The 13,412-nt window shown below is 44.7% G+C and overlaps 1 protein-coding gene across 1 annotated transcript in view; it reads right to left on the reverse strand.

Annotated features, from left to right (window-relative positions):
- The window catches only part of LOC138853899 (KH domain-containing, RNA-binding, signal transduction-associated protein 2-like), a 52,923-nt gene that overhangs the window by 20,356 nt on the left and 19,155 nt on the right, over positions 1-13,412 (reverse strand). The window contains exons 3-5 of the mRNA XM_070093487.1: positions 12,116-12,262; positions 11,664-11,946; positions 8,880-9,060 (exon numbers count right to left, since the gene is read on the reverse strand). Of these exons, the coding sequence (XP_069949588.1) occupies positions 8,880-9,060; positions 11,664-11,946; positions 12,116-12,262 (611 nt within the window). The remainder of the gene's footprint in view (positions 1-8,879; positions 9,061-11,663; positions 11,947-12,115; positions 12,263-13,412) is intronic.

Consider the following 13,412-nt stretch of genomic DNA (forward strand, 5'->3'; position numbering starts at 1 on the left):
GCCAAGAAACTTCTTCATCGCTATCCCACATAAGAACACTGTAGAAGGTCTGCTCACAAACTTATCCAATCTCCTTTCCAAGCTACCCAAGTTTTTAGACTCTATAACCCCACTCGGTACATCATCAGATGCAGCATTCTTCACCTGACCTCAGCCGGACTATAAATACTCGCGTTCCTTCCACCCCAGGTAGTTCTGTTTGTGACTTGAAAAAGCCCACTGTGTGGGCGAAACGTAGTCAATAAAGGATCACATTATACTGCATTTGTGTTTATATTGCCAGAAAGCAGAGAGTTACCATTAATGGAGTGAAATCTGATTGGGGATTAGTCACTAGTGGCGTTCCACAAGGATCAGTTTTAGGCCCTCTCTTGTTCATAATTTACATTAATGACCTTGATGAAGGGATTACTAGTGACATGAGTAAGTTTGCTGATGATACAAAGATAGGCCGTATAATTCACTCTGAGGAGGATATCAATGAACTCCAGGACGATTTGAACAAATTAATGTCTTGGTCTGAGAAATGGCAGATGAAGTTTAATGTGGATAAGTGTAAGGTACTTGCCCTTGGTAATGAAAATAACCCTCGAAGCTATAATCTAGGTGAAGTAGAGCTTGGTCATACAGAATGTGAAAAAGACTTAGGAGTCATGGTAAGCAGAAATCTAAAGCCAAGACAGCAGTGCCTCAGTGTGTGCAACAAGGCCAACAGATTACTTGGATTTATCTCAAGAAGTATAAGTAACAGAAGTCCAAAAGTTATTTTACAGCTCTATACATCACTAGTGAGGCCTCATTTAGATTATGCTGCTCAGTTTTGGTCCCCTTACTACAGGATGGACATAGACTCATTAGAGAACATACAGAGAAGAATGACTAAAATGATTTACTGTGTAAGGAACCTCCCGTATGAAGATAGACTTAAAGCCTTAAATCTCCACTCTCTGGAGAGGCGTAGAATGAGGGAAGATATCATTGAAGTGTATATGTGGATGACGGGCATAAACAAGGGAGACATTAATAAAGTACTGAGGGTGTCGAACCAGGTAAGAACCAGGAATAATGGATTTAAGTTGGATAAATTTAGATTTAGAAAGGACATAGGTAAGTACTGGTTTTCTAACAGAGTTGTAGATGCGTGGAACAGTCTTCCCAGTGGGGTGATAGAGGCTAGGACCTTGGGTAGCTTTAAGAAGAGAGTGGACAAATATATGAGTGGGAGGGAAATATAAACACAAATGCAGTATAATGTGATCCTTTATTGACTACGTTTCGCCCACACAGTGGGCTTTTTCAAGTAGTTCTGTTTGTGACTTGAAAAAGCCCACTGTGTGGGCGAAACGTAGTCAATAAAGGATCACATTATACTGCATTTGTGTTTATATTTCCATTGTGTCGGTATTTTATACCATTTATTTCCATGAGTGGGAGGGGCTGGGTTTGATTTGTGTTGGGGGGTGCTGGAGTTGTTTCTTGAGTAGCTCTAGGTAGATGTCGTTTTGATAAGGACCTGCCTCGTATGGGCCAGTAGGCCTTCTGCAGTGTTCCTACATTCTTATGTTCTTATGTTCTTAAGTACTGGTTTTCTAACAGAGTTGTAGATGCGTGGAACAGTCTTCCCAGTGGGGTGATAGAGGCTAGGACCTTGGTGTAGGCGAAACGTTTCGCCTACACAGTAGGCTTCTTCAGTCGAGTACAGAAAAGTTGATAGGAGCAGAAGATGCTGGGTTTGATTGCTGTCAAGGGGTACGGGAGTTATTTCTTGAGTAGCTTTAGGTAGATGTCGTTTTGATAAGGACCTGCCTCGTATGGGCCAGTAGGCCTTCTGCAGTGTTCCTACATTCTTATGTTCTTATGTTCTTATGAAAGTGTCAAAGAGGCATCACCAGACATCATAGCTCTCACAGAAACCAAGCTTCCAGGTATGATAGCAGATGACATCTTTCCAACGGGATACCTGATCCTGAGGAAAGACAGAGGGAACAGGGGGGTGGAGGAGTGGCACTGCTGATCAAAAACCGATGGAATTTTGATGAGATGGAGAGAGGAGACAGCGGAGAAGCAAGCGATTACATAGCAGGAACTCTTCACTCTGGAGGTCCCAAAGTGGTAATTGCAGTGATGTATAACCCACCACAGAACAGCAGGAGGCCAAGGCAAGAGTATGATGAGAGCAATAGAGGGATAGTTGACACATTGGCTGCATTGGCCAGAAGAGCTCATGCATGCAGGGCGAAGCTCCTGATCATGGGTGACTTTAACCACAAGGAAATCGATTGGGAGAACTTGGAGCCACATGGGGGCCAAGATACATGGATGGCTAAGATGATGGAGGTAGTACTGGAAAACTTCATGTACCAACACGTAAGGGACACTACAAGAGAGAGAGAGGAGAGGATGAATCAGCAAGACTGGACCTAGTTTTCACCTTGAGTAGTGCAGATATTGAGGACATCACATATGAAAGACCCCTTGGAACCAGCAATCATGTGGTTTTAAGCTTCGAATACACAGTAGAGCTACAAGTGGAGGGGGAAGCAGGAAGGCCAGGGTGAATGAAGGCAAACTACAAGAAAGGGGACTACACGGGAATGAGGAACTTCCTGAACGGGGTTCAGTGGGACAGAAAACTGGCAGGGAAGCCAGTTAATGAGAAGATGGAATATGTAACAACCATGTGCAAGGAGGCTGAGGAGAGGCTTGTACCCAAGGGTAACAGGAATAATGAAAAAGCCAGGATGAGCCCATGGTTCACCCAAAGGTGCAGGGAGGCAAAAACCAAGTGTGCTAGGGAATGGAAGAAATATAGAAGGCAAAGGACCCGGGAGAATAAGGACAGCAGTCGTAGAGCCAGAAATGAATATTCACAGATAAGAAGGGAGGCCCAACGACAATATGAAAACGACATAGCAGCAAAAGCCAAATCTGACCCGAAGCTGTTATACAGCCACATCAGGAGGAAAACAACAGTCAAGAACTAGGTAATCAGGCTAAGGAAGGAAGGAGGAGAGACAACAAGAAATAACCGGGAAGTATGTGAGGAACTCAACAAGAGATTCAAAGAAGTGTTCACAGAGGAGACAGAAGGGGCTCCAGAAAGACGGAGAGGTGGGGTACACCACCAAGTGCTGGACACAGTGCACACAACCGAGGAAGAAGTGAAGAGGCTTCTGAGTGAGCTAGATACCTCAAAGGCAATGGGGCCAGATAACATCTCTGCATGGGTCCTGAGAGAGGGAGCAGAGGCGTAATGTGTACCCCTAACAACAATATTCAATATATCTATCGTAGCAGGGAGATTGCCTGAGGCATGGAAGACAGCAAATGTAATCCCAATCATTAAAAAAGGAGACAGACATGAAGCACTAAACTACAGACCAGTGTCACTGACATGTATAGCATGCAAAATCATGGAAAAGATTGTCAGGAGAAGAGTGGTGGAACATCTAGAAAGGAATGATCTCATCACCAGCAGCCAACATGGTTTCAGAGACGGGAAATCCTGTGTCACAAACCTACTTGAGTTCTATGACATGGTGACAGCAGTAAGACAAGAGAGAGAGGGGTGGGTGGATTGCATTTTCTTAGACTGCAAGAAGGCGTTTGACACAGTACCACACAAGAGATTAGTGCAAAAACTGGAGGACCAAGCAGGAATAACAGGGAAGGCACTGCAATGGATCAGGGAATACTTGTCAGGAAGACAGCAGCGAGTAATGGTACGAGGCGAGGTGTCAGAGTGGGCACCTGTGACCAGCGGGGTCCCACAGGGGTCAGTCCTAGGACTAGTGCTGTTTCTGGTATTTGTGAATGATATGGCGGAAGGAATAAACTCCGAGGTGTCACTGTTTGCAGATGACGTGAAGTTGATGAGAAGAGTTCATTCGATCGAAGACCAGGCAGAACTACAAAAGGATCTGGACAGGCTGCAGACCTGGTCCAGCAACTGGCTCCTGGAGTTCAATCCCACCAAGTGTAAAGTCATGAGGATTGGGGAAGGGCAAAGAAGACCGTAGATGGAGTACAGTCTAGGGGGTCAGAGACTACAAACATCACTCAAGGAAAAAGATCTTGGGGTGAGTATAACACCAGGCACATCTCCTGAAGTGCACATCAACCAAATAACTGCTGCAGCATATGGGCGCCTGGCAAACCTCAGAACAGCATTCCGACATCTTAATAAGGAATCGTTCAGGACCCTGTACACCGTGTACGTTAGGTCCATATTGGAGTATGCGGCACCAGTTTGGAACCCACACCTACCCAAGCATGTAAAGAAACTAGAGAAAGTGCAAAGGTTTGCAACAAGACTAGTCCCAGAGCTAAGAGGTATGTCCTATGAGGAAAGGTTAAGGGAAATCAACCTGACGACACTGGAGGACAGGAGAGATAGGGGGGACATGATAACGACTTACAAAATACTGAGAGGAATTGACAAGGTGGACAAAGACAGGATGTTCCAGAGACTGGACACAGTAACAAAGGGACACAGTTGGAAGTTGAAGACACAGATGAATCAAAGGGATGTTAGGAAGTATTTCTTCAGCCACAGAGTAGTCAGGAAGTGGAATAGTTTGGGAAGCGATGTAGTGGAGTCAGGATCCATACATAGCTTTAAGCAGAGGTACGATAAAGCTCATGGTTCAGGGAGAGTGACCTAGTAGCGACCAGTGAAGAGGCGGGGCCAGGAGCTTGGACTCGACCCCTGCAACCTCAACTAGGTGAGTACACACACACACACACACACAATATTACTCTGCTCATACTCCAACAGCTCGTCAGGTCCCAAAAATTATTCGTCTCCATTCACTCCAATCTAACATGGTCATGCAAGCTTGCTAGAAGTCCAAGCCTCTCGCCCACAAAACCTCCTTTACCCCCTCCCTCCAACTTTTTCGGGGCAAATTCTCACCCCGCCTTCCTTTCCCTACAGATTTAAACACTCTCCTAGTCATTCTACTTTGTTCCATTCTCTCTAAATGACCAAACCACCTCTGACTAATATTTTAGTAACTGTACACCTTCTAATTTCCACACTACAAATTCTCTGCATAATATTTACACCACACATTGCCCTTAGACAGGACATCTCCACTGCCTCCAACCACCTCCTCGCTGCAGCATTTACAACCCAAGCTTCACACCCCTATTTTTCACACCCTATACTTTCATACATTCCCTTCTTTGCCTCCTTAACGTTTTTTGTCTCCACATATACCTCAACGCACAACTCGCTTTTTTTCCTTCATCAGTTCTATGGTTAACTCATCCTTCATAAACCCATCCGCTGGCATGTCAACTCCCAAATATCCGAAAACATTCACTTCTTCCATACTCCTCCACAACGTGATATCCAATTTTTCTTTATCTAAATCGTTTGATACTCTCATCACCTTACTCTTATTTATGATCACTTTCATCTTTCTACCTTTACACACCCTCCCAAACTCGTCCACTAACCTTTGCAACTTTTCTTTAGAATCTCCCATAAGCACAGTATCATCAGTAAAAAGTAACTAAGTCAACGGCCATTTTGTATTTAATTCCCCATAATTTAATCCCACCTCTCTCCCGAACACCCTAGCATTTACTTGTTTCACAACCCCATCTATAAATATATTAAACAACCATGGTGACATTACACATCCCTGTCTAAGACCTACTTTTACCGGGAAGTAGTCTCCCTCTCTTCTACACACCCTAACCTGAGCCTCACTATCCTCATAAAAACTCTTTACAGCATTTAGTAACTTACTACCTATTCCATATACTTGCAACATCTGCCACATTGCTCCCCTATCCACTCTATCATATGCCTTTTCTAAATCCATAAATGCAATGAAAACTTCCTTATCTGTATCTAAATACTGTTCACATATATGCTTCAATGTAAACACTTGATCTACACATCCCCTACCCACTCTAAAACCTCCTTGCTCATCTGCAATCCTGCTCTCTCTGTCTTACCTCTAATTCTTTCAATAATAGTTGTACCATACACTTTACCTGGTATACTCAGTAAACTTATTCCCCTATAATTTTTACAATCCCTTTCCCTTTGTATAAAGGAATTATACATGCTCTCTGCCAATACCTAGGTATCTTCCCCTCTTTCATACATTTATTAAACAAAAATACCAACCACTCCAACACTGTATCTCCCCCTGATCCCATCAGTTCCTGCTGCTTTACCCCCTTTCATTCTACGTAATGTCTCACGCACCCACCCACTCTCACATCCTGCTCTTCTTCACTCCTTAAAGATGACCAGTGCATGAAATTGCTGTCTCCCTTTCTTCGTCGACATTTAAAAGTTCCTCAAAACATTCCCGCCATCTACCCAATACCTCCATCTAACCATCTACTAACTTCCCTACTCTGTTTTTAACTGACAAATCCGTTCGTTCCGTAGACTTTCTTGTTTATCTCCAATTTTTTTTCTTATTAGTGAAATTTCTTGACAGTACCTTTCCCACTCATTTGCTCTCCTTTTGCATTCTCTCACCACTCTCTTCACCTTTCTTTTACTCCTCTTCATAAACTCTGCCCTTCTTATATCACTTCAGCTGTGTAAAAACCTGTCATATGCTGCCTTTTTCTCTTTTATCTCACCTTTTACTTCATCATTCCACCAATCACTCCTCTTTCCTAATGCACCCACCCTCTTATAGCCACAAACTTCTGCCCCACATTCTAATCCTGCATTTTTAAAACTATCCCATCCCTCTTCAACTCCTCCTCCCCACTATTCATACCTGCACCAGTCCACCTTTCTGCCAATAGTTGCTTATGTCTCACTCTAACTTCCTCCTCCTTTAGTTTATAAACTTTCACCTCTCTCTTACTTACTGTTGCCATTTTCCTTTTCTCCCATCTATCTCTTACTCTACAGCTACAACTAGGTAATGATCCAATATATCAGTTGCCCCTCTATAAACATGTACATCCTGAAGTCTACCCATCAACTTTTCACCCACCAATATATAATCTAACAAACTACTTTCATTATGCGCTGTATCATAACAAGTATACATATCCTCTTTTTCATAAAATATGTATTACTTATTACCAAATTTCTTTCTGCACATAGTTCAGTTAAAGTCTCCCCCATTTTCATTTATCTCTGGAACCCCCAGATTTACTTACTACTCCCTCCATAACATTTTTACCCACTTTAGCATTGAGATTCCCAACCACAAGTACTCTCCCACTTGGTTCAAAACTCGTCATGCACTCACTCAACGTTTCCCAAAATCTCTTTCTGTCCTCTACACTTCTCTTTTCTCCAGGTGCATAAACACTTACTATAACCCCCTTTTCACATACAATCCTTATTTTACTCCACATAATCCTTGAATTTATATATTTATATTCCTTCTATTCCTGCCATAACTTAACCTTCAACATTATTACTACTCCTTCCTTAGCTCTAACTCTATTAGAAACCCCTGACCTAATCCCATTTATTTCTTCCCACTGAAACTCACCTGACCACTTCAGCTTTGTTACACATCCACAATCATCTCTTTTTTATCATTCACACAACATCCACGCACATTCAAACATCCCACTTTGACGGTTTTCTTCTTTTTAGTAAGCTATACAGGAAAAGGGGGGTTACTAGCCCACTGTTCCCGGCATTTTAGTTGACTTTTACAACACGCATGGCTTATGGAGGAAAGATTCTTATTCCACTTCCTCATGGATATGAAAGGAAAAGCAATAAGAACAAGAACTCTTAAGATAAAATCAAAGAAAACTCCGATGAGTGTGTATACCTAAACGTGTACATATATGTGTAGTGTGACCTAAGTGTAAGTAGAAGTAGCAAGACGTACCTGAAATCTTTCATGTTTATGAGACAGAAAAAGACATCAGCAATCTTACCATCATGTAAAACAAACACAGGCCTCTGTTTTACACTCACTTAGCAGTACGGTAGTATCTCCCTGGGTGGTTGCTGTCTACCAACCTATCATATAAGTATATGAATCTATGTTAAAGGAACTGAAGAACTTATAGGTAAAATAGGGTTACATTCCTGGAACCCAGAAAAGCCAAACTTTTTTTTAGGTTTCCAAATCTTACAAAAATAAAAATGATATTGCGATTGTTGTTCGTTATTGTTACAATATATTTTTTTTGTTGTTGCTTAGAGCTATAAACGGAACAGAAATAATATTTCTTAATGACGATTGCAAACAAACCATACCACGGGCGGGGTTTGAACCCGCGGTCAGAGAGTCTCAAAACTCCAGACCGTCGCGTTAGCCACTGCGCCAGCTAGCTTCAATAACGCGACGGTCGGGAGTTTTCAGACTCTCTGACCGCGGGTTCAAATCCCGCTCGTGGTATGGTTTAATATTTCTTACCTTAAATTGTGGTAGCTGGTGTTCGTGGACGGTTGTGAAGGAGGGAGTAGAGAGGCATGCTGAAGATCATCTTTGCTGAGGTGGATGGTAGTCCAGTCAGTAAGTCAGTTCAGTCGAGTGAGCCAGTAGGTCAGTCTGTCAAGTCAGTAAATCAGTCAAGTCAGTCAGTCAAGTAGTAAGCAGTCAGTATGCCAGTCATTCAGTAAATCAGTAAGTCAATCAGTAAAGTCATTCAGTAAATAAGTCAAGTTGGTCAGTCAAGTCAGTAGGCTGGTCAGTAAATCAGGCAAGTCATTCAGTAAATCAGGTCAGTCATTCAGTGAATCAATCAAGTCATGTCAATTAAATCATTCAGAAAATCAGTAAATCAGGCCAGTCAGTAAGTCATCCAGCTGCGGCGTTGAATTTTTTCCCTACACTGATCTCCTCCTCCCTTCCTGTCTCTCCCACAGGATATACTGACCCTCCTCCCTCCCTTTCTTCTCCCTTCCTGCCGCTACTCACCCTGGCAGTTCATGGTAGACGTCCATCAGTTCCTGTTCCTTCTGCTGCATAGCTCTGGCTCTCGTCAGCAGTGACAGCACTGACCTCCTGCCACCGCCTCCAGCACCTCCTCCCGCAGTGCCACGACCTCTCACCCCCTCACCCTTACTCACGGCACCCGCGTTGGGAGGAGAGTGAGGTACTGTGGGGGAGACAAGATGAGAGATGAGAGACGAGAGAAACACAGTCACTTCTCCCAGGAAACTCCTCAAAACACACCAATTATTCTTGTAAACACGAATGTAAAAAAAACACGAACTATTTTGGAATCCAAACCAACTTTTTCATCCAGACTTTCAGAAAAAAACAGTAATACACAAAACAGTTTTATAAAAGCCGTATCTATATTAAACCTAAATATTATTAACTATTTCAATAACAGAAAAAAAAATATTCCACTTAAAATAGTAATTAAACAATGCTGAAATAACTATTAAAAAAACTATCGTTTTACTACCAGTGACATACAGCTTTATTACAGATGACTTTATTTTAGTGTAAATCAATAATGTGGTCAACGTTATCATATTGTTCCGTCGGCTTTCCGAACATGACTCGTTTGAAGGTGAATAGTTGAAAAATTAATGTTGTTAATATTACCATGACGGTGGAGGAGAGTTGAAAAGTCTGATTAAATTGTGTATAGTGGAGCCCTTTAGTGGGAGGTATACTGGAGGGTTGTGAGGTGTACTGGAGGGTTGTGAGGTGTACTGGAGGGTTGTGAGGTGTATTGGAGGGTTGTGAGGTGTATTGGAGGGTTGTGAGGTGTACTGGAGGGTTGTGAGGTGTACTGGAGGGTTGTGAGGTGTACTGGAGGGTTGTGAGGTGTACTGGAGGGTTGTGAGGTGTACTGGAGGGTTGTGAGGTGTACTGGAGGGTTGTGAGGTGTACTGGAGGGTTGTGAGGTGTACTGGAGGGTTGTGAGGTGTACTGGAGGGTTGTGAGGTGTACTGGAGGGTTGTGAGGTGTACTGGAGGGTTGTGAGGTGTACTGGAAGGTTGTGAGGTGTATTGGAGGGTTGTGAGGTGTATTGGAGGGTTGTGAGGTGTATTGGAGGGTTGTGAGGTGTATTGGAGGGTTGTGAGGTGTACTGGAGGGTTGTGAGGTGTACTGGAGGGTTGAGGTGTACTGGAGGGTTGTGAGGTGTATTGGAGGGTTGTGAGGTGTACTGGAGGGTTGTGAGGTGTACTGGAGGGTTGTGAGGTGGACTGGAGGGTTGTGAGGTGTACTGGAGGGTTGTGAGGTGTACTGGAGGGTTGTGAGGTGAATTGGAGGGTTGTGAGGTGTACTGGAGGGTTGTGAGGTGTACTGGAGGGTTGTGAGGTGTATTGGAGGGTTGTGAGGTGTATTGGAGGGTTGTGAGGTGTACTGGAGGGTTGTGAGGTGTATTGGAGGGTTGTGAGGTGTACTGGAGGGTCGTGAGGTGTACTGGAGGGTTGTGAGGTGTACTGGAGGGTTGTGAGGTGTATTGGAGGGTTGTGAGGTGTACTGGAGGGTTGTGAGGTGTACTGGAGGGTTGTGAGGTGTACTGGAGGGTTGTGAGGTGTACTGGAGGGTTGTGAGGTGTACTGGAGGGTTGTGAGGTGTATTGGAGGGTTGTGAGGTGTACTGGAGGGTTGTGAGGTGTACTGGAGGGTTGTGAGGTGTACTGGAGGGTTGTAAGGTGTACTGGAGGGTTGTGAGGTGTACTGGAGGGTTGTGAGGTGTACTGGAGGGTTGTGAGGTGTACTGGAGGGTTGTGAGGTGTATTGGAGGGTTGTGATGTGTACTGGAGGGTTGTGAGGTGTACTGGAGGGTTGTGAGGTGTACTGGAGGGTTGTGAGGTGTATTGGAGGGTTGTGAGGTGTATTGGAGGGTTGTGAGGTGTATTGGAGGGTTGTGAGGTGTACTGGAGGGTTGTGAGGTGTACTGGAGGGTTGTGAGGTGTATTGGAGGGTTGTGAGGTGTACTGGAGGGTTGTGAGGTGTACTGGAGGGTTGTGAGGTGTATTGGAGGGTTGTGAGGTGTACTGGAGGGTCGTGAGGTGTACTGGAGGGTTGTGAGGTGTACTGGAGGGTTGTGAGGTGTATTGGAGGGTTGTGAGGTGTACTGGAGGGTTGTGAGGTGTACTGGAGGGTTGTGAGTTGTACTGGAGGGTTGTGAGGTGTACTGGAGGGTTGTGAGGTGTACTGGAGGGTTGTGAGGTGTACTGGAGGGTTGTGAGGTGTACTGGAGGGTTGCGAGTTGTACTGGAGGGTTGTGAGGTGTACTGGAGGGTTGTGAGGTGTACTGGAGGGTTGTGAGGTGTACTGGAGGGTTGTGAGGTGTATTGGAGGGTTGTGATGTGTACTGGAGGGTTGTGAGGTGTACTGGAGGGTTGTGAGGTGCACTGGAGGGTTGTGAGGTGTACTGGAGGGTTGTGAGGTGTACTGGAGGGTTGTGAGGTGTACTGGAGGGTTGTGAGGTGTACTGGAGGGTTGTGAGGTGTATTAGAGGGTTGTGAGGTGTACTGTAGGGTTGTGAGGTGTACTGGAGGGTTGTGAGGTGTACTAGAGGGTTGTGAGGTGTCCTGGAGGGTTGTGAGGTGTACTGGAGGGTTGTGAGATATACTGGAGGATTGTTAGGTTTACTGGAGGATTGTGAAGTATACTGGAGGGTTGTGAGGTAGGTATGGAGGGTCGTGAGGTATGTATGGAGGGTTGAGGGGTATGCTCACAACCCTCCCTCCCTCCCTCCTTCCCTCCTTTCCTCCCTTCCCCCACTCACCACAAGTCAGGAGGGCAGCCTGAGCTCTGTTCAGCCCTCTAAGGGCTGGATGAGGGGACGCCAGGCTCAGATTAGTCCCACCCCTAACGGCTCCCCCACGCCCCCCTCCCACCACCCCTGGGGGAGGGGGTGAGCCAGACGACTGAGGGGAGCACGACCCCTCCTCGGAGCCACAGGTGGTGCCGTTGTTGTTGTTATTGTTATTGTTGGTGAGGGAGTGACTGGTGCCCACCAGCAGCTGCATCTCTCGCATCTGACCCTGACGTATCTCGTCGTTGTAGTCCTAGATGGGGCGAAACGTAGAGCGTATTGTTACTTTTGTTGGGGTGGGTGAAGCGGGGGAAGAGGTAAAATACAAATATCGACAACTGGATAAAGAAGAATTGACCTGGAATCAGTGTGAATCTGGTACTCACTGCTAATAGGTAGCAACGCAGCAGTGTGGCACTTACTGGCACTAGGTAGCGGCGTATCTCAGTAAGAGCGTAGGCGATGCGAGCGTGTGCCTCTGCCGGAGGTGCCACTGCTGTCACCTCCACATGCAGGTCCTCCAGCAGGTGGTTGAACTTGGCGTCCCCTGACACTCTCAGTTCTTCCTCCTGTAGGGCAGTGAGGGGTCAGAGTTCAGTGTGTGTACGTCAATGATTAGTGGCTAACAGGTAGGGCGAGATCAGTGCTTAGTGGTTAGAGATACATAGAGATCAGTGTTTTGAAGTCATTTGCATAGATAGATTAATGTTCAGGATTCACTTGGATAGAATAAGGTATCCATCTTAACGTGAGATGCAACATTGCAGGTAGCACTGCCGTGCCTGCAACGTCAAGGTCCATAAGTCAGTCTTGTTGCATACTCCCAAACTTTACATGCCCTCCAATTTTTGGAGGGGATATACTGAAAAATAATACTTACTGGAAATTGGAGATTGAGTATGCAGAGAATGAAGGTCATTCTGGCTGACGAGAGTTCAACATCTGTTTAAAATTAAGAAAATTATGGAATGGGTGGCGCTTGAACCCATGGCAGATGAGTGCTCAAACTCACAGGCCAGTGCGTTAACTACTGAGCCAGATGGCTCTAAATATGATATTGTGTATATGGACTTCAGTAAGACTTTTGATAAAGTCCTACATCAGAGACTATTGAGGAAAATTGAGGCACATAAAATATGAGAAATTTTTTTCCTGGATAGAGGCGTGGTTGACAGATAGACAGCAGAGAGTCTATATAAATGGGGAGAAATCAGAGTGGGGAAGCATCACGAGCGGTGTTCCACAGGGGTCAGTGTTGGGCCCTTGTTGTTCACAATCTACATAAACGACATAGATGAGGGAATAAATAGCGACATAAGCAAGTTTGCCAATGACACCAAAACAGGCCATCGAATTCATTCCGACGAGGACCTTAGAGCACTCCAAGAAGATTTGAATAGACTGATGCAATGGTCGGAGAAGTGGCAGATGCAGTTTAATATAGACAAATGCAAAGTTCTAAACATTGGACAGGAAAATAACCATGCCACATATAAACTAAATAATGTAGATCATAATATTAATGATTGCGAAAAGGATTTAAGAGTTCTGGTTAGCAGTAATCTAAAACCAAGACAACAGTGCATTAGTGTTCCCAATAAAGCGAACAGAATCCTTGGCTTCATATCTAGAAGTATAAATAATAGAAGTCCTCAGGTTGTTCAACTCTATATATCCTTGGTTAGGCCTCATTTAGACTATGCTGCTCAGTTCTGGTCA

The sequence above is a fragment of the Cherax quadricarinatus genome, chromosome 43, assembly GCF_038502225.1.
Source record: "Cherax quadricarinatus isolate ZL_2023a chromosome 43, ASM3850222v1, whole genome shotgun sequence".
NCBI classification, from domain to species: Eukaryota; Metazoa; Arthropoda; class Malacostraca; order Decapoda; family Parastacidae; genus Cherax; species Cherax quadricarinatus.